The sequence below is a fragment of the Prionailurus viverrinus genome, chromosome B2 (genome assembly GCF_022837055.1).
Source record: "Prionailurus viverrinus isolate Anna chromosome B2, UM_Priviv_1.0, whole genome shotgun sequence".
Taxonomy (NCBI): Eukaryota; Metazoa; Chordata; class Mammalia; order Carnivora; family Felidae; genus Prionailurus; species Prionailurus viverrinus.
In genome coordinates this window covers 80,160,584-80,180,361 of record NC_062565.1, presented here as the reverse complement: position 1 = coordinate 80,180,361, position 19,778 = coordinate 80,160,584, and the positions used below count along the sequence as shown (strand labels likewise).

General features: G+C 42.2%; 1 protein-coding gene across 4 annotated transcripts in view; it reads left to right on the top strand.

Annotated features, from left to right (window-relative positions):
- The window catches only part of GABRR1 (gamma-aminobutyric acid type A receptor subunit rho1), a 37,311-nt gene extending 29,490 nt beyond the window's left edge, over positions 1 to 7,821 (top strand). For all 4 annotated transcript variants that reach the window (XM_047859223.1, XM_047859226.1, XM_047859225.1 and 1 more), the window contains 4 exons: positions 2,131 to 2,271; positions 4,169 to 4,321; positions 5,996 to 6,192; positions 7,108 to 7,821. In XM_047859223.1, the coding sequence (XP_047715179.1) occupies positions 2,131 to 2,271; positions 4,169 to 4,321; positions 5,996 to 6,192; positions 7,108 to 7,401 (785 nt within the window). In that variant the 3' untranslated portion in view covers positions 7,402 to 7,821. The remainder of the gene's footprint in view (positions 1 to 2,130; positions 2,272 to 4,168; positions 4,322 to 5,995; positions 6,193 to 7,107) is intronic.
- The last annotated feature ends 11,957 nt before the right edge of the window (positions 7,822 to 19,778 follow it).

Here is a 19,778-nt window from a genome sequence, read left to right as displayed (position 1 = left end):
GTAGCTGTTTCTACACACCGTCCATCCCGAGAGCTCATTTTTGACCTGTTTAATTGTTCCTCTGAATGAGATTTCTGTGGAAGAAAAGATTTCTTGACAAAAACAAGTTTGGCAACAATCGTCGGAGGGAACTGCCCAGGCGAGCGCACGTCGTGCTTGAGACTCTCAGGCACAACTGAGGGGCATCGGGACACTTGCACACAAAGTCCTGGACAGGTTCAAAGCCAGGCCTCAGGAAGGGCAAGGCTGAGGCAGCATCAAGGACTAACCGCTTGCATTTCCAGCTCTCTACACAACTGCTCTGTTTCTCAGTCTTTGCCCAAACGCTTCCTCTGGTGGGTGCAGTCTGGACTCCCCCATAACTCCAGCTGCTCTGCTCCAACCGAACACCTGCCCACTGGCCCTTCCTGGCTGGTGGCCAAGCCTAAGTGAGGAATCTCTTTGGCCCAGGACACCTTTGTAAGCCTACCTGCACTGTGGCAATGGTTCAGGGGTGCCCTGGCTCCAGTCATCTGGGGCTGAGGAGGACAGGGATGTTGACCCCCCCACATAGCAGGGGCCAGATAGACAGCTCCATAGGGCACTGAATGTGGGAAAAGGGAATAATAAATCCTAGGACCAAGGAAATCACTACTCACTGCACAGTGACTTGCCACCTGCTGTCATGTAATCCTCACCAGATCCTGTGAGAAGGTTACTATTATCTCTGTTACGGGTAGGAGGGGTGTAACTTGCCTGAGGACATAGTGCTAAGACGGACTAAACTCACTGACTCCAGAACCTTGTTTTCCCTACCACACCCAGGCGGCTCCGTCAGGAATGTAGCTTTTTCCAGGTTGCATCAGTCAGGGTACCACAGAGAAGCAGAATATCAGAGATACATAGTAAGAGATATTTAGTGTCAAGGAATTGGCTTACTCGAGCCTGGGGGTTGGCTTGGCAAGTCTGACACATGCAGGACAGGCTGTCAGGAAGGGTGGCTGGGAACCCTCGGGTGGGACCTGATCCTGCCCGTGGAGGCAGGAAGGGCAGAATTTCTTCTTCTTGGGGAAACCTCAGGTCTGATCTTAAGGCTTTTCTGTTGATTGGATCAGGCCAACTCAGATTATCCTGGATCATCTCCTTTACTTAAAGTGAACTGGTGGTAGGTGTCACACCCACAAAGCATCTTCCGAGCAACACCTAGATTTGTGTTTGATTGAATAACGGTACTGTAGCCTAACCAAGTGGAGGGGATACATGACACCAACTATCACGCAGGTCAAGGGTAAGAAATAGAAGAAAATAGAGGAATGAAATAGGGCGTCAGGGAGCTCCGGCAAGAACTGTCTAACACATGAGCAGACTGGACCGGCAACTGTGAGGTTTTACCTCAGCTCTGTCCAGGCCGCAGGTAGGTTTGTTCAACCGGAGTAAGATGTGGGCTCACCTAAAGTGGGATCACCAGAGGGAGTGATCCTTATGGAGAATCACTTGGATTTTTCCCTGGGTAGGAAGAGCAAGAGGAGGCCTGCAGAAAAGGGACTTGTGTCCTGCTGCCATCACTTTGTGGCTCCTTTCCTGCTAGAATGCACCCCTTATTACCTGAGAGTATTGCAATAGGTTCACCATCAATGGATGCATTCCTACACTTTGAAAGGAGGAAAGAAAGGGCAAAATTAGCCTGGGCTTGTAAGGCTGAACCGTATGCGATACTGCAGCCATTTATCCATTTCTGATCTACAAGCATAACAACTTCATTTTTTCTTTTAATATTCGTCTGAGAGACAGAGAGAGAGAGAGGAGGGGAGCCGAAGTCTGATGCTTACCCGCCTGAGCCATCCAGGCGCCCCACAACTTCATTTGTTTTAACCTAATAAATGGCAGGCTGAATTGTGAAGTGAGCACTTTTGCAGGCATTATGAGCATTTAGGCTTGACAGCTTTGCTCTGATGACTTCTGGAAGACTGGGGAGAATTAATGTGGATTTTGTTTTGCTTTGTTTAGACCGTGGTTTGTTTATTCAGACTCTCTTACTACAATCCCAGTCGTCCGTGTGGGAGGTCTGGAGCTGCTGCCACGGAGCCCCACAGGCAGGCCTGTCCTCCCACGGCCGCCGGCCGTGCCTGATGCTGTCTCCCATCCTTTCAGATGCCTATACAGAGGATGACCTCATGCTGTACTGGAAAAAAGGCAACGACTCCTTGAAGACAGATGAGCGGATCTCACTCTCACAGTTCCTCATCCAAGAATTCCACACCACCACTAAGCTGGCCTTCTATAGCAGCACAGGTAGGGGTGGGGTGGTGGGCAGGGAGTGGGGGCTTGGTTGTCAAGCGAGCAGAGCTTGTGTGCTTGGATTTGAAGCCAAAGGTGGAAATCCCTAAATCAGCATGGCAAACACTGGGGAAGGTGATTTTCAGATACCACCAAAGTATTGGAAGTGATAACCTAGGAAATATTAGTAAACACTCAAACAGAAGCTATGGGAGGAGGTTTGTTCGAGCCAATTACTTTGCCAGTTTAGCAGCTGGCATCTCACCCCTGATAGGATCTCCAGGGCCCCTTCCTTTATAGACAACAAACAGTTCAATTTTAGGTCTGTTGATTTCCATTCTCTCTGCTCCATTCAACCAATTCTCTCTCTCTCTCTTTTTTTCCGCCCCATCCCCACCCCCCAAACAGTCCTCTCTTAACCATACTGCTTGCATAGGTCCTCCTTAAGACCTTGTGAGCCTCAGTGCTCAGGTCGGGGTGGCCTCACCCCCTCTGGTTGCCTGAGGGCTTGCTCTGTGGTCTTCCTCTGGGCAGCTGAGGGGAACAGCTTTCTCCAACCTTTGTCTCTGTCTTGACTAATCATCTTTCAGGATGATCTTGTTCAAATCTTTATGAAGCTTCTATTGCCAAAAACATCGCATGACTGCACAAAGAAGTGCAACCTTTTAAGTCTTTATAATCTGCAACAGAGGCACTGTTTTATTTCCAACACATGGCAATGCGGCACATCTCATCTTCTGTATACATCACTCAGGAGTCTTGATTTTTCAGGGGATCTCCACTTCACCTTAGCATTCTAACATTTCCTCTTGTCTTAGTCTGCTCGGGCTGCTATAACAAAATTCCATAGACTGGGTGGCTTCTAAACAACAGAGATTTACTTCTCACAGTTCTAGAGGCTGGGAAGTCCAAGATCAAGATGCTGGAGGATTCAGTGTCTGATGTCTATAAACTTCCTAGTTTACAGACAGCCACCTTCTCCCTGTGTCCTCATATGGGGGAAGGCACAAGGGAATGATCTGGGGTCTCTTTTATAAGGGCACTAATCCCACTAATGATGTAATCACCTCCAAAGGCCCCACCTCCAAATACCATCACACAGAGGATTAGGTTTCAACATACAAATCTGGCGGGGACCCATTCAGTCCATAGCACCTCTACACTCGCTTTCTGGGACTGTTTTACAATGATCACTATTGCATTATAATTGTCTAGGATACCAAGTTTTCAAGTTAATGTCGCCAAGTCTCCATTTTATTTTCAGTCCTCGTCGTCTCCCATTTATCCTGCCTTCTCCTTTTCCTTCCTCTTTCTCCTGTTCGTTAGAACTCCTCCATTCATATTTTTTCCTTGTAGAGAACACGAGGGGAGAGCTAAAGCACAGCTGAGCCTGTGACCTTTCACTGTTCTGAAATGTAATGTTATGGTTAGCTGGGTATTTTAACTTTGAAACATTTTCCTCTATAAAGAAATCCAAAGGGGCTTGTTTAAATAAATGTTTCCCAAGCTTTATTGTGCGTATAAATCATGTGGGGAGTATTGTTGAAAAGAGATTCTGATTCAATAGATCTGGTGTGGGGCTGAGAGTCTGCATTTCCAAGTAATCAAGTGACAGTGACTTTGCTGGGCTCTGTCCCAAAGGATGAGTAATAAGCCTTAAATGGCCGTCTCAAGGGGCTCCATTTATGTAGAAGACAGGGGCCAAGGATTTCTTGAGAGGGACTCACCCATGTGGTTCAGGTTATCATATAATCACTCTATTCCATGTTTTTTTTCTCCCTCCCAATTTATAAAGGTATAGCAAGGTTCCAGGGAAGTGTCTAAGGCATTTACGATTCCCCAGATAAAATGTGTTGTGTGAAGTTGCTGAGTGGCTATGGTGTGTGCTATCTTTTCCTCCTGTGTCCCCCAGGCTGGTACAACCGTCTGTACATTAACTTCACTTTGCGACGCCACATCTTCTTCTTCTTGCTCCAAACTTACTTTCCTGCCACCCTGATGGTCATGCTGTCCTGGGTGTCCTTCTGGATCGACCGCAGAGCTGTGCCCGCCAGAGTCCCTTTAGGTAAGGAACATCTCAAGTGCACGTTCCAGGCATCTGAAAATACAAGCCATTTCTTCCAGATAAAAACAATTCATTTCAAATTGATTGTAAACCCCTGTTAGCATTGTAACTTGGGAAAACCGGGTTATTGATTCACAAGTAAAATGCCATTCTTAAGAACCTATGTGGCAAAAGAACTGTTTCCAGGTCCCCACAAGTACTAATGTAAATAACCCACCTTCAGTCTTCTTAGAACCATGTTCTGGGGTCAGTGGTCCCGGTGTGTGGGTGCTTTCTCTGCTCACCTGCATAAGAAATCATGTTCTCTAACAGGGCTTCTCAAAAGGTGGCCCAAGGGATCTTTGCAACGGAATCCCTGGGGGGATCTGTTAACAGTGAAGAATCCTGGGGCACCTGGGTGACTCAGTCTGTTAAATGTCCGACTTCGGCTCGGGTCATGACCTCACAGTTGGTGGGTTTGAGTCCCCGTGTTATCGTTATCATAGGGCTCTGTGCTGACAGCTCAGAGCCTGGAGCCTGCTTCGGTTTCTGTGTCTCCCTTTCTCTCTGCCCCTCCTCCACTTGCACTCGCTCTCTCTCTCTCTCTCTCTCAAAAATAAATAAACATTTAAAAAAAATTTTTAAAACAAAACAAAACAAACAATGAAGAATCCTGGGTCCCTTCCACATGTATAGCATCAGAATCTCTGGGAAAGGACTAGGAACCTACATTTTGAACAGTCTCCTGGTAATTCTTATACATACTCAGGTCTGAAAATCCCTATTGTGTAAGCATTTCATGGATAGGTACTTGCTATCAACTCTCTTCCCCATTTTTAAATATTTCACCCACTCAGTCACACACACCCCCATTGTTCAGATGATTCAGAGGCTTCAAGGGAGAGGGTGACCCCTCCCCTCAGATATTAGTGACAGTGGAGTTGGCCCTTAAGGTGACCCCAGTCCCCTGTGACTTGGTGTTTGCCAAGCAAACATTCTGAGCTTAATTTGAAATCCCAGGCAAATACCATTGACAAATGCCCTGTCCTTTAACAGTTGCTCTATCGCTTGAATAGTTACTGTGCTAAATAAACAAACATTCTAGTTTTCAAAATCTAATCCCCATTAAATGAGGTTAACATCATTCTTGGCAAAATTGACCTCTGAGTCCTCAGGTCAACATTGCTGAACGGGCAGCCGGGTCCAGCACGGGGGTGGGTGCCATAATTGCCCTGATGGCTGATTATACAGGCCCAGGACTGCAAGACCAGCAACAAGGACACAAATACTAAAATATAACTTGTGCTCTTGTTTCCCTTTTGGAGAAAGAGTTACAAGAAACACATGTGTACCTGCTCATATATATAAACTCTGTTTTAAACAATTGAATGGAAATTCACATCTTGCTGCCCAAATGTCTGGGGCGGGCGCTCTACAGAAGGACAAAGTGATACGTTTGCTCTAATGAATATGTTCGTATATGGAGTGAGGAAAGGGTGAGCAGGGGGCAGTGGAGGAGTAAGAGAAGCTTCATAAAAGCTACATCTTGAAAGATGAGTAGGGGGCAGGGACAGAGAGGCAGGGATGGAGATATTCTAGGCCCAAGGAGCAGAAAGAACAAAGAACAGAGGCGTGAAGCCACCCAGTGTGTTTGGTGAAAGACAAACACGGGCTTTTTTCTCGCTCTGTGTGCAGGTATCACCACCGTGCTGACCATGTCCACCATCATCACGGGCGTGAACGCCTCCATGCCCCGCGTGTCCTACATCAAGGCGGTGGACATCTACCTCTGGGTCAGCTTTGTGTTCGTGTTCCTCTCGGTGCTGGAGTATGCAGCTGTCAACTACCTGACCACGGTGCAGGAGCGGAAGGAGCGGAAGCTCCGGGAGAAGGTGACCTTACCATAAGTAAAGAAAGTGCTCAGGGATAGAGTCTGGTCCGGCTATGGACTGTGAGAAGGTCAGACCTTCTCTGTAGAAGTGGGTAGTGACATCCCATCCTCAACCTTCTCCACCGATTGGTGTGGAGATCAAACAAAATAATATGTTAACACAGTGCTAATTTTACCCTGGGCTACATATTTCAGTCACTCAAAAATTTATTTAGCACCTACCATACACCAGGAGCTAAGCCAAGTTAACTAAGACATAGGCCCTTTAATCTTGGTGGTGTTCAGTGTTTAGTGCTAAAAATCGATGACAATTCAACACTGTGAAACAATTATTTGTGAACACAGAGGTGTGATAAAAAACCTTCCAGGGAAGTACATCCTCCATTCTGGGAACTTTCCTTTCATATGTGATCTTGTGCATCTCCCGTCATTTTCCCGATCATCTTCCCTCTCGCCTGGCTTTCCTTTCTTCCCCCTGTCCGCGGTCCCATGGTTATCTCCTCCAGAAAACCAGAACTAAATAAGAGTGAAGTTTCTCCACAATGCTACACCTTTCAATCCCCACCTCATCACATCACACACACATAACATTACCAGAAAACATTTTTATCAGGGCTTACATCCGTTTATGATCTCATGGAGAACAGGGCAATTATCTGATCATGAACATTCTCATCGGTCTCTGATGCAACGTGATGTTTCCTAGGAGTTGCTTTGTAGACTTCAAACAAAAACGGATACCTGCTCTTTTAGAACGACTACAGTGTCACCACCATTATTTTCCCATGCCCTGCCCCTAACTGGGAATAAAAGAAACTAGAAACGGCAACCCCGTCCACTATTGCAGTTTCCTGTGAAGGGCTTCCGAGAGATGAAGCTGAGCTGGCATCCCAGTGTGTGTTTGCTGTGTTCGCAGCTTCCCTGCACCTGTGGAATACCCCAGCCACGCGGGGTCATGCTGGATGGCAGCTACAGTGACGGGGAGGTTAACGACCTGGGCAACTACACGCCGGAGAATGGAGAGAAGCCGGACAAGATGATGGTGCAGCTGACCTTGGCCTCAGAGAGGAGCTCCCCCCAGAGGAAAAGTCAGAGAAGCAGCTATGTGAGCATGAGGATCGACACACATGCCATTGATAAATACTCCAGGATAATTTTTCCAGCAGCATATATTTTATTCAATTTAATATACTGGTCTATTTTCTCATAAACGCCTGTAACTCTATACATTTCACATTCTTCTGTATGTACCACAGAAATACCTGTACGATGAGAGTAATTTAAGGTTATGATGAAATTAAAGTTCCCACTACCCACTCTTCTCCAGCTTTCCAAAACGACATTGACAAGACACTTACTGGTTTAATCTGCACTTAATAACCATCTATTGTGTCCACAGAATTATACACGGTGCTGCAGGAATTGGACACCTGTAGCAACTGGGGATAGTTGTTACCGGGATTCCCTGGAAAAGCACACTGCCAGCATTGTGGGCACCCTGTAGTCAACCTCTTTTAGACCCTAGGTGCTTATTCACATGAATGATGCCCTTTATGTGCACATCACTATATTCTCTGGGACTAGGTGGAATTGGGAAGCACCTAAAGATCACCTGCATGGAACATACATGCACCTAAATCCCTGCTTTGGCCAAAATTGATGCTTCACTTTATAACCTATTACCTATTTTTCAATATTTATTGAAATGCATGTTTATTTTAATGCAAGGCAATAATAGTATTTCTATTTTTGTTTGTGTCTCATGGTTCATGAGGTTTCACCTCTCTGAAGCAAAGCTCTTTAAATTGATACAATGGCTTCTGATTTGGCGGGGAATCTCTCTGGTAGGGAAATTTTAAAGAAGAGGGTCTATGCATGCATTTTGTCAGTTCTGTCATAGAAATAACTAGCCTAGAAAATTTCTGTTAAGTGTTCCTGTTTCATAATCACTGCTTCGTGTATCTCCACCTTGGAGCATGTCCCAGTTCAAAGTGAAGTCCTTTCTCAGTAGTGTGATATCTTCACTGAGGAACTCAGGAATAGACAGATTTTTTTCTACATAAACATTTCAAGAAAATGCATAATTTGAGACAACCTATAACTCGTTAGGATGAGAAATGCCCACATAGATTCTGAAGAAAAAAAGAACACCAGAAAGAAAAAGAAATGGGAAGACATCACTGGACATCTCCATTTGACCTCAATGAATACCAGCATTTTCTATGAACCAGTAAACAATGGCCACCTCTTGCCAGAGCATGGGATAAAGGAGAGGGTTCTAATTTGATGTATTATTTAAACAAATAAGTTACTCAGACTAGGTATCTACAGGATCAACACCCACCAAACTTATCCGAACAGCATTTGTTTAAAATTCACTTTAATAAAGTAAATTCTATACACAATAATGTCATTGTATTTCCAAAATTAATTGGACTGAGCATCCATACTACATATTTCTTCATATTAGAGCTATACTTCATTCTAATCTGAAAATGAAACCATATTTGGACAAATTCTACTTACAAGGTAATCTTCCATTTCCCCCAATGAAAACTCACGAAAACAAAGGTTTTTTTTGGCAAACTCAAGATACTTAAAGGGATATAAATGAAATAGCTAAACATTAGCTTTTAGTATTTAAAAAAATTTTGGGGTGGGCGCCTGGATGGCTCAGTCAGTTAAGTGTCTTGACTCTTGATTTCAGCTCAGGTCATGATCTCATGGTGGTGAGATTCAGCCCTGCATCTGGTTCTGTGATGAGCGTGGAACCTTCTTGGGATTCTCTTCCTCTCCTTCTCCCTGCTCCCCCTCTCATGCTCGGTCTCTCTCAAAATAAATAAACATTAAAAAAAATTTAAACATTGGTTTTTTTTCATGCTTATTTTCTGAAACAATTTCAATCAAACTCTTCACAAACATCTTTGTCACTCACTTCTTCCTCATGACCAGGGCCACTCTGAGTCATCTTGCAAGGTTTCCAGGCCACATGATCTGATTTTCCACCTACTTTGCTTGGGAAACTCATATATGATGCTGTGTTAGCTGCTCAGGCCACCACAACAGGTGGCTTAAACAACAAAAATTTATTTTCTCTTAGTTCTGGAGGCTGGACGTCCAAAATCAAGGTGTTGGCGGGTTGGGTTTTTCCTGAAGTCTCCCTCTTTGGCTTGCAGATGGCGACTTTTTGCTGTGTCCTAGCATGGCCTTTTTCTCTGAGCTCATGCACACTGGTGCCCTGATGTCCCTTCTTTCCTTTTCTTTTTTTTCTTTTCTCTTTTCTTTTTGTTTCTTTTTCTTTTCCTTCCTTCCTTCCTTTCTTTCTTTCTCTCTTTCTTTCTTTCCTCTTTTAATTTTAGAGAGAGCATGAGATGGGGAGAGGGAAAGAAAGAGAGAGAATCCCAAGCAGACTCCACACTCAGTGAAGAGTCCAACGCAGGGCTCAATCCCATGACCCTAGGATCATGGGCTGAGCCAAAATCAAGAGTCAGATGCTCAACCGACTGAACCACCCAGACACCCCCCTGACATTTCTAAGAGTAGCATTAACACTGGGGAAAAACCACTGGAGCAAGAAAACAGGTTCGGGCAACAAATATAAATATAATCTTAATTTTTTTGTTGCTGCAACATAGAATTTAGGTGAATGTAATTCTAAAACATTGTCCCTAAAAATGATGGATTCCAAAGAAGTGGAAATTTTTGTAGGGTGAGTGGTCAATGGAGTTATTTGATAAGGATTAAATAAAGAGACATGGAAATTGCTTTGGGAAATTTACTGGCCACAACAGCAGGATTTCTTTTACACAAAGGCCAAGTTTTAAATCTCATTCAGCCATGTTTTAACAAGATTCCACTTGTAATTTTCCAGTAGGTTTCTTTCTCTTAGACCTTCTATTGGAAAGCAATCAACTTTAGTATTGCCCAATTTAATGATATGCCTAGAAAAATAGTTCAAGCATGAGGAGAGAAGAAAAAAATGATCTCTGAAAATTTCTCAATCTTCACCCAAAATTGGCACCGTTTTCTCATGTTGTACATCTGCACACAACTATCCTTATTTGAAAATCAATTTTAGAGTTCTGGCTTCTCCCCAAAATACCATGACTACAAGTTAATATGAACCTGGCTGCATAGTTACTGGCTTTGCCATTTCAGATAGTTAACAATTTTTGCAAAATTGCCTTTAGCTATGAAATACAGCATAATTATACTCAAAATATGTCCGGTGATTTACCTAAAAACTGAAGATTCGAGGTGAGAAGAAAAGCTAGTAAAACAAGCTAAAAGGGGCCAGCCAGATGCCTGCGGATGGATATTCCCCTCGCATACTTTCAATTTCTGTAATCTTGTTTGCCTCCTGTGTCCACCAACTGCCCAGATGGCACCAATGATAAGGGCCCCCTCCCCTTTTTCTCTTGTCTCTCAACCCCCTACCATCCCAGCCATAAAAGGAGGCCGATGCCAAGGTTCGGGACTCAGCCTTTGGAGGTGACTCCGCTGGGCCAGCACCAGTGCACAACAGTCTTTTCTAATTCCCGGAGTGTGTGTGGCTTGTCTCTTCCTGGGCGCCGAGTACTTGCTGTAACAACGGTACAGCTTTACAACTATTTTTCCACTTGGTAATACTGTCCCATAATACAATTTAACTACCATGGCATTCAGGTGAAATGTTGGGGTTCAGGAGCGAATGGTCAAGAAAAAATTCTTGGGACATCTTCGATGCAAAAAAAAACGTGGTTTTATTACAGCATGGGGACAGGACACTTGGGCAGAAAGAGTTGCACTGGGGTTGTGGAGTGACTGATTATATACTTCAAAGTTGGGAGGGGGTTAGGGATAGGGTAAGTCTCTAAGGAATTTGGAAACAAGGTTTCCAGGACCTTGAGGGGTCATTTACTGTCTAGTAAAACCTTAGTCATGAGACCCTTCAGATGTATATCAGTGGACCATATGTTCAGAGGATGATTGCTAACAAATTATATTGGGGGGAGGGGGTAGAGGTAAAGTAAGTTTCCAAAGGGATTTTTGCATGTTGAAGACTTACAGGATCCTGGAGGTCCGGCTAATGTCAAGCTAAGGTTGCCTTTTGCCTCTAGCAAAGTATGAACAACAAGGGAGTTGAGCTTCTAGAGGAAGATCACTCTGGCTGTCTCAAGTACTTGTCAATGGGCTGTAAGTTGTAAGTTTTTGTTTTTGTTTTTTTCTTTTTTGCCTTTGTCCTCCACATCAGCATTCCTCAAGTTGGTCTTCTACTCTGGGGTATTCACTGCATCTATTTTTTTTTTTTTATGTTTATTTTTTAAAAAGTGAGTGAGCTAGGGGAGGGGCAGAGAGGGAGACACAGAATCCGAAGCAGGCTCCAGGCTCTGTGCTGTCAGCACAGAGCCCAACGTGGGGCTCTAACTCACCAACCGCGAGATCATCACCTGAGCCGAAGTCGGAGCCAACTAGCCACCCACGTGTCCCGCTGCATCTATTTTTACTTAGGATAAAAATACAATTTGATTCTTGCAACTCAAATATCTCCAGAGCAGTAGTGGCATCACCTAGGACATGTTCGGAAAGAAAGGATCTCAGTACCTGCCTTACACCTACTCAATTAGAACCTGTATTCTAACATGATCCCCAAGGTGATTTCGGTTGGGCAACCCAGCAGCCCGGATGGTGATAGAAGTGAAAGAATTAGCCCAGGGAGAACAAAAGAGAAGTTTACTGAATACACTGCAAGGGAGCAGCAGGCAGGACAGCAAAGGAGAGACTGTCTGCCAGGAGGCAGTGGTGAGGGGCACAGTTACATAGAGTAAGGGGACATATGGAATTTTCTTTTTTGGCAATCTTGGAAACTGTGTCTGGCTGTAAGTAGCCCATTAGGGCCAACGGCTATTTCGAGGTGGGTCACTTAATGAGCCTGTTTGTATTCAGCTCTGTGTTCACTGTGGGCCCTTTTACCTTGCTCAGGTTCCCATTGCTCAAGCCTTTGCCTAAAAGTGGCCTCCACAATTCATATGTACACTCAAGTTATCAATGCATTGAACTAGGATCACATAACCACACATCTTTTATTATCATTCACAGGAAGTGACAGAAGAGCTGCATTCAGACATTCAACAACTCAATATTGAGTGCTTACTATGCGTGCTAAGCACTGTGTTAGGAGTTCTGGCTGATTTGTTGATCCTAAACAAGTTGGTCAAGTACCCCTGCCCCTAAAGTCTACAGCCCTCCAACACCAAACCCAGCTTAAAGAACACAAATGCCTTTACAAAATGGGAAGAAATGTTTGTCCTGGAATCTTTAAAAAAAATATTTCTCCACCACAAACCTCAGCTGACTTAAAAATTTTTTTTTTTAATTCTAAGGGAGTATGAATCTCAAGTTACTTGGGATCTAAATGCAGATTTGGGAGGTGAATTTCCTCCCTTTTCCTTGGGGGGAGGGGCAGAGGGAGAGGGGAATATTGTAAAGTTCAAGTTATAAAAAGCAGAAAAAACTCATAATCCTATACATCTTTATATAGTTGCCATCAATTTTACATATAAATCGATTTGGGTTCTTTTCCAGGACATAGCATCACCATTTTGCTACTAAAAACTCTTTATATTTTGCAGCCATTAAAATCATTGTATATTTTAAATATACAAGGCAATCTTTCCCCTAATATTGGATAAAATACTGTGGTGAATACTTTTAGACATCTATTCTGGTCCTACTCTGGACTATTTCCTTACATTAACAATAAATGTCTGGAATGGATGTTGATTTGAGATCAATATTGTTCATTATGTTATAGTAGTGTGATTCTAGGCTCCTAGCTTTCTATGGCTTTAAAAATCACAAATGGGATTAAACTGTACCTCAGTGGTATTTGATAATATGGGTAATATGGAATGCACTCATACTAGCTTAAGAAAGAAATAGAAGAATACCGAAGAATCTCACAGATAAAAAGTCAACATAAGTACAGCTGAACCTGCTGAAAACAGGAAAGATGTCAGACAGCTTTTCTTTTTAGGCAGTACAGTAGCTTTCTCACTTTTCTGGGTGATTGCTGTCTTTGCTATTAAGATTATCCTCAGCATATACATGACATTCAGCTCCAGAGTTATTGTCTTTAAAATTACAGTGCTCATCGTCATCTGAATGATGCACCTACCCCATTCTGAATTCCCAGGATACCTAATTCAAGTATCTCCCCACCCATATCAGAATTCCATTTCAGGGGCACCTGGGTGGCTCTGGCTGTGGAGCATCAACTCTTGATTTCGGCTCAGGTCACAATCTCGCGGTGGTGAGACTGAGCCCCACATTGGGCTCTGCATTGTCAGCTTCCGGCCTGCTTGGGATTCTCTCTCCTTCTCTCTGCTCCTCCCTACCTTGCACGTGTGCTCTCTCAAAATAAATATTTAAAAAAACAATTTTTTTTTAAGGTTTACTCATTTTTCAGAGACAGACAGAGTGTGAGGCGGGGAGGGGCAGAGAGAGAGGGAGACACGGAATCTGAAGCAAACTCCAGGCTCTGAGATGTTAGCACAGAGCCTGACTCAGGGCTTGAACCCACAGACCCGTGAGATCATGACCTGAGCTGAAGTCGGACGCTTAACCAACTGAGCCACCGAGGTGCCCCCAAAATCAATATTTTTTAAAAAAGATAATAAATATGGTTGTGACAAATCAAGGTGAGGACAGAAAAGTTTTGTTCCTGAAATTATGTTGTCATCTTAGAATAAGAAATCTGTGCTTTGTGAATTAATTCAGGTCTAAACTTTTGTTAATTCTTTTCCCCTTTGATTTCCTAAATTCATTTTTGGCCAGTCTTGGATCAATAGAGAAAAGAAATCATATTTAGGCCAGGAGAACTCAGTAAGTGACAGAGGGTAGAAGAGCATAGACAGCAAGATGGAGTTATTCATGTCAAGCAGGGGTCTGTGTCAAGCAATAACACAAACAGTAAAGGGTATTGCAGCTACAAGATATTGCCAGGACAAGCAACAACTGACACCCCAAAACTGTTAACAAGCAGAAGCAGAGGAGGTCTGCAGGGCCCAAGACCCATTAAATTCCTTTAAAAGTGGGGAGGGGTTTGCAACAAACTGTCCTGCTCTTCAGACATGACCCCTCTGGTCTGACCACTTAAAGAAGGCAGTCGCAGAAGGCCCTGGCCAATTGATACCTGAACAAAAATGAGCCCCTTCACCGCTTGAACATAAGTAGGTGCCAAGAGCTGACCTGAACTGGACCAAGGCCTTATCTCAACTGTATGCCCACAAACTGACTTTGTGTTGGGATCATTTCCTCCTCTCTTGTTTGTTGTGTGCCTTTGTCATGCTCTGCTCTGTGTGCTGTGAAAGAAACCAAGTTAATCACATGGTGAAATGTCATTGAGTTTTGATTCTGAATCTGCTTTATAATTATGATTAGCTTTGCTTTATGATTGAATCAAGCTGACACTGTGGAAAGACGTAACTCACGTGCGCGCCTTCATAGCATGCTCTTGACAAAATGGCAACATCGGAGGCTGGGGAACATGGAGTAAAATCTGATTGGAGATGGTTGCAATCTCTTTCTGCCAGGGATTTTCTATCATAAGCTCTTTAAATGTAGATAGATAGATAGATAAATTTTTTTTCTTTCTTAACACACAACCGACGTAAGTGGGTTTTGTGACTTGGGAGGTATGGTTCTCCTACCACAATACATGATCTGCTTGTGAGGAATGTGTGTCAGGTCAGATGACAGAGTATGGAGGAAGTGATCATTAATCCTGAGTCCATATCATTTACAGGCAGTAATGCTTAGATTTACGTTTGGTATTCCTTGAATAAATTAAGCTCAAAGGGGAAAACATGAAGTTTTTGAACTGCTTTTCATTCTCTTGAGCTAAACAAAATATTTCATCAGACATTAAGGACATCACAAATAGATAAAATTCAAGCTCTCTAAAGTAATTTATTGTTCTCAGGGGGGCAATGTCTACTTAGTATTTGACCTAAACAAGATTCTTGTCTATTTAAGACTCTGACCTTACATTTCTTTCTATTTTATATCTCTGAGGTTTATTTTTTAAGGTGATTTAATACTTTGATCCACTGAACTAACCAAAGCTAATCTTACTTTTCAATCATTGGAAAAAAGGATTGGACTCTATTTTGAAAGACAGCCTAAATTTTTCTCATATGAAGACACTTGTAATTTTTTTCTCTGAGGCACTTGTTCTTCAGCCATCAGTAAGAATCTAAAAACCTGTTCCATTGCATTTTAGTTATTACATGAATTATTTTGTATTAAAGTTGAAAAAAAAATTTTTTAGTACCTTTTTTTTTTCTAAGTTTATTTTTGAGAGACAGAGGGAGCACACAAGCAGGGGGAGGGGCAGAGAGAGAGGGAAACTGAGAATCCCAAGCAGGCTCCGTGCTGTCAGCACAGAGCCGAACTCGGGGCTTGACCCCGAGAACCGTAAGATCATGACCTGAGATGAAATCAAGGGGCAGATGCTTAACCAACTGAGCCACCCAGGTGCCCTGAAAATCCTTTTTAAAGAAACTTTAATGCTATAATCATGTATCACTTATCACATACAATTTGCACTGGCATTTTTCAGTTTCTGAGACTAGTGACACATTCATTTTTAAACAACAGAACTTAAAAGAATTATATTTTATGAATCAATTATATGAATAATATGGCTTTAAGTTTATTTATTTTGAGAGAGAGACAGCGAGCATGAGCACAAACAGGGGACGGGCAGAGAAAGAGAATCCCAAGCAGGCTTCACACTGTCAGCACAGAGCACAGCACAAGGCTTGAACTCACGAACCATGAGATCGTGACCTGAGCTGAAACCAAGTCGGATGCTTAACTGACTGAGCCACCCAGGCGCCCCTAGTTTTTTACCTTAGGTAAACTCCATACCACACATGGGGCTTGAATTCTCAACCCTGAGACCAAGAGTTGCAGGCTGTACTGACTGAGTCAGCCAAGTGCCCCAACATTTATCATTTAAAAGCAAGTAGGGGCGCCTGGGTGGCACAGTCGGTTGGGCGTCCGACTTCAGCCAGGTCACGATCCCGCGGTGCGGGAGTTCGAGCCCCGCGTCAGGCTCTGGGCTGATGGCTCAGAGCCTGGAGCCTGTTTCCGATTCTGTGTCTCCCTCTCGCTCTGCCCCTCCCCCGTTCATGCTCTGTCTCTCTCTGTCCCAAAAATAAATAAACGTTGAAAAAAAAAAAATTTAAAAGCAAGTCATCACCTGTAAAACTGAGGAAGAGAATAATGTATCACGATTTATTTCGGTAACTACTTTAACTTCATGTATTTTATTTCTCTGTATATACACTGAAAAAACCACAAGATGATGGCTATTAAACATATTTATTATCACTTTAGATTTTTTTCATACACACTTTCGTATGTACACATTGAAATTACAAAAACTACTATCACCTGATGGTAGTAGAGACCGCTGATTTGAAAATACTAACTTGATACATATCAAAATGCATCATCCTCAACTACACCAATGAACTGCAAAATGCCTGATGTAAAAAAGGTAAAGTAATGCATCATAACTTATAGTCTTATAAAGCGTTGCTAGCACAAAGATACCGGATTTATTTTACAATGAACATTTATTTTTGATAGTTTCAAGGCTAGTATGCTATGTAGGACATTTTCCAGAAGACTAAAGAGATGCTTCAGGTAAAAACTAAGAAACGTATAAAAAACAACTATCAGAAAGGTTTAAAAAAAAAAAAAGTATTAGGTAATCATTCTTTTTAAAAAAAGACTTTTAATATCAATTTCTTCTATCCAAACAAACTGACACAACTCAGGTATTTTTATTTTTTTATTTACTTATTTTTTTTTTTTTGACTCAGGTATTTTTTTCCTCAAAAATTTCCAAGATAGTAGCTTTCGGATGATTTTCTTTCAGATGAAGTAAATCTTATGAGGACTCACCACCAACCACTAGTTTTTTCAGGCGTAAGTTTATTCTTCTTACCACCCTGTGCTTAGAAGTAGGCAGTCCTTGGGGCGCCTGGGTGGCTCAGTGGGTTAAGCAGACGACTTCAGCTCAGGTCATGATCTCGCGGTCCGTGAGTTCGAGCCCCGCGTCGGGCTCTGTGCTGACAGCTCAGAGCCTGGAGCCTGTTTCAGATTCTGTGTCTCCCTCTCTCTGACCCTCCCCCATTCATGCTCTGTCTCTCTCTGTCTCAAAAATAAATAAACATTAAAAAAAAAATTAAAAAAAAAAAGAAGTAGGCAGTCCTCAAGAAATGTTCACTGAACTCAACTGCTGAAATTATAACAGTTAAAATATCAACATAACATATCAACAAATAAATAGGCCTTTGGAAGACTGGGAAATCAAAACACTTTCAGTTTATACACTTTCACAAACACATGAAAATGCTCTAGTTTATGCTAAATGCCCCAGCCCTTTTGAGTGCTATACAAAGAAGCAATTAAAAGGATAAATTTCCTTAGTTCATAAAATATGAAAAGCAGTCCAAAAAGAGACAAGCTAAATATTAGCTATACTCAGTCCTATTATATGGTATATAGCAACTTAGTAATTAACAGTATCACATAATTGTTTTATTCACATTCTGTAGTCAGGCCTGCTTTTAAAGTTAAGTCACTGAAAACATTTTCAGTTTGTAATTAAATTTAAATCATCAAATTGGCTTCTACATTTTAAAGTCTGTTAATTTAACAAAGATGGCTAAAAGTTAATATTGGAGAAAAAGACTTTCATTTCAGGATACAAGCAATGAAAGATCATTAAAAAGGCACGTAATAGGGGTGCCTGGGTGGCTTAGTTGGTTAAGCATCCGACTTCGGCTCAGGTCATGATCTCACGGTCTGTGAGTTTCCTCAAAAACAAGACACGAAGTTATAAATTTTAAAAAGTCCTATTCATTTGTTAACCTCCTAAAACCAAGCAATCCTCTTTTATGTATAAAGAGGTCAATATAACCCTTCCTTATCTAAAAGTGACACTGTTCGCCTGTAACCTAGTGCTTCCTTGTTTATCTTCCAAAATCTCTGGAGATTTAATGCATCCTGTGAGAACCAACCAACCATGGTAATTTAAGCCAAGTACAAATGTTTATGAAAATTCAGCACTGTTTCTTAGGAAACGTGCCACTGAAGTAGGAGGGTATAGAAAGAGCTTAGTTCCAGAAGGAAAATCTATGTTATGAAGGAAGCAATCTCCTAAATTCAAATGGCATAATGAATACTGGTGATAACTGGTTCCTCTGGAATGAGATTTTGACTTCAGCGTTTATGTATGTATTTATTTATACTTTTTAGTGTAATGTGGCTCAATTAACTCACTGGTATATAAAAAACAGAAAGGGATTTAAAGAATCTGAATTATACTAAATACTATTAAAGTAAAATAATATAAAATGCCAAGGTAAGATCTAGGACTAAAAAAAAAAAAAAACCCGAAACACCAGGGGCGCCTGGGTGGCTCAGTCAGTTAAGCATCCAACACCTGATTTCGGCTCAGGTCATGAACTCACGGTTCATGGGTTTGAGCCCCATGTCAGGCTCTGTGCTGTCACAGAGCCTGCTTGGGATTCTCTCTCTCTCTCAAAATAAATAAACTTTATAAACAACAACAACAAAACACCATCCTTCTGGATAGACTCTAGAGAATCAGTTGTCAACCTCTTCTGATGTGATAAATCCATGACATGTTCCAATGAATAAATCCGTGTTCTGATCAGAGTTTTCAAAAGTTGGAAGGAAAATACAGTATTACACTCAGATGGGACGCAAATCTCAGTGGCACATCAGCATTAGTTCCACACTGTGGCTTATGGCAGATAGTGCTGGTGCAGACTATACCTTCACCCCAGCTGCAACACCACACCTCGTTCTCGTTCTCTCATGTGGAGAATACTTATCAGAGCGCAAGTGAATCAGTAACAATGGAATCGCTAACCTGAAATTATCTCTAATTTGTTTTTAAAAAGTAAATCAATCACAAACAAAACACAAAATACTTTGTATGAATAACAATGAACTTGTGACACTTCACAAAAAACAAGAGAATATTAGTGTGTTGGGTTACCTGTTAACAATCACTGTTCTAGAAAGTTATTGTGGCTTTAGAAGATAAAACTGTGCTCCTTAGAGTACAAGGCTTATAAAAGGAATTTAAAACCTGTAGTTGGGAAATTTATTAAGTTGATAATGAGGAAACTAATTCCATCCATATAAACCGGTGATCTTGGATATACCCAAGTCTCAGCCTGAAGCCTCTGCTGATCCGTCTCTCGTCTGTAATAGTCAGCGCTATTTGCAGTTACAAATAATCAGACAAAACATGTCGTGAAGATCCAGTTCTAAAAGCTGATGTGAAGAGCTGGAAGGCTAGCTTGCATAGAGGAGTCTTAAGGCACTGGGGTAGCTGTGTCTCAGAGCGAAGTAAATGCTAAAAGAAACAAACTTCTGAAGTTCCAGAACTCCAAACGAAGACAAACTGCCCATGCATTACAGCGGTCAGCGCCAGGGCACTGCCATCTAAACCCTTTTCTCCATGTTTTCAATTCAAAGGCTGGAAGTTTTATCTTA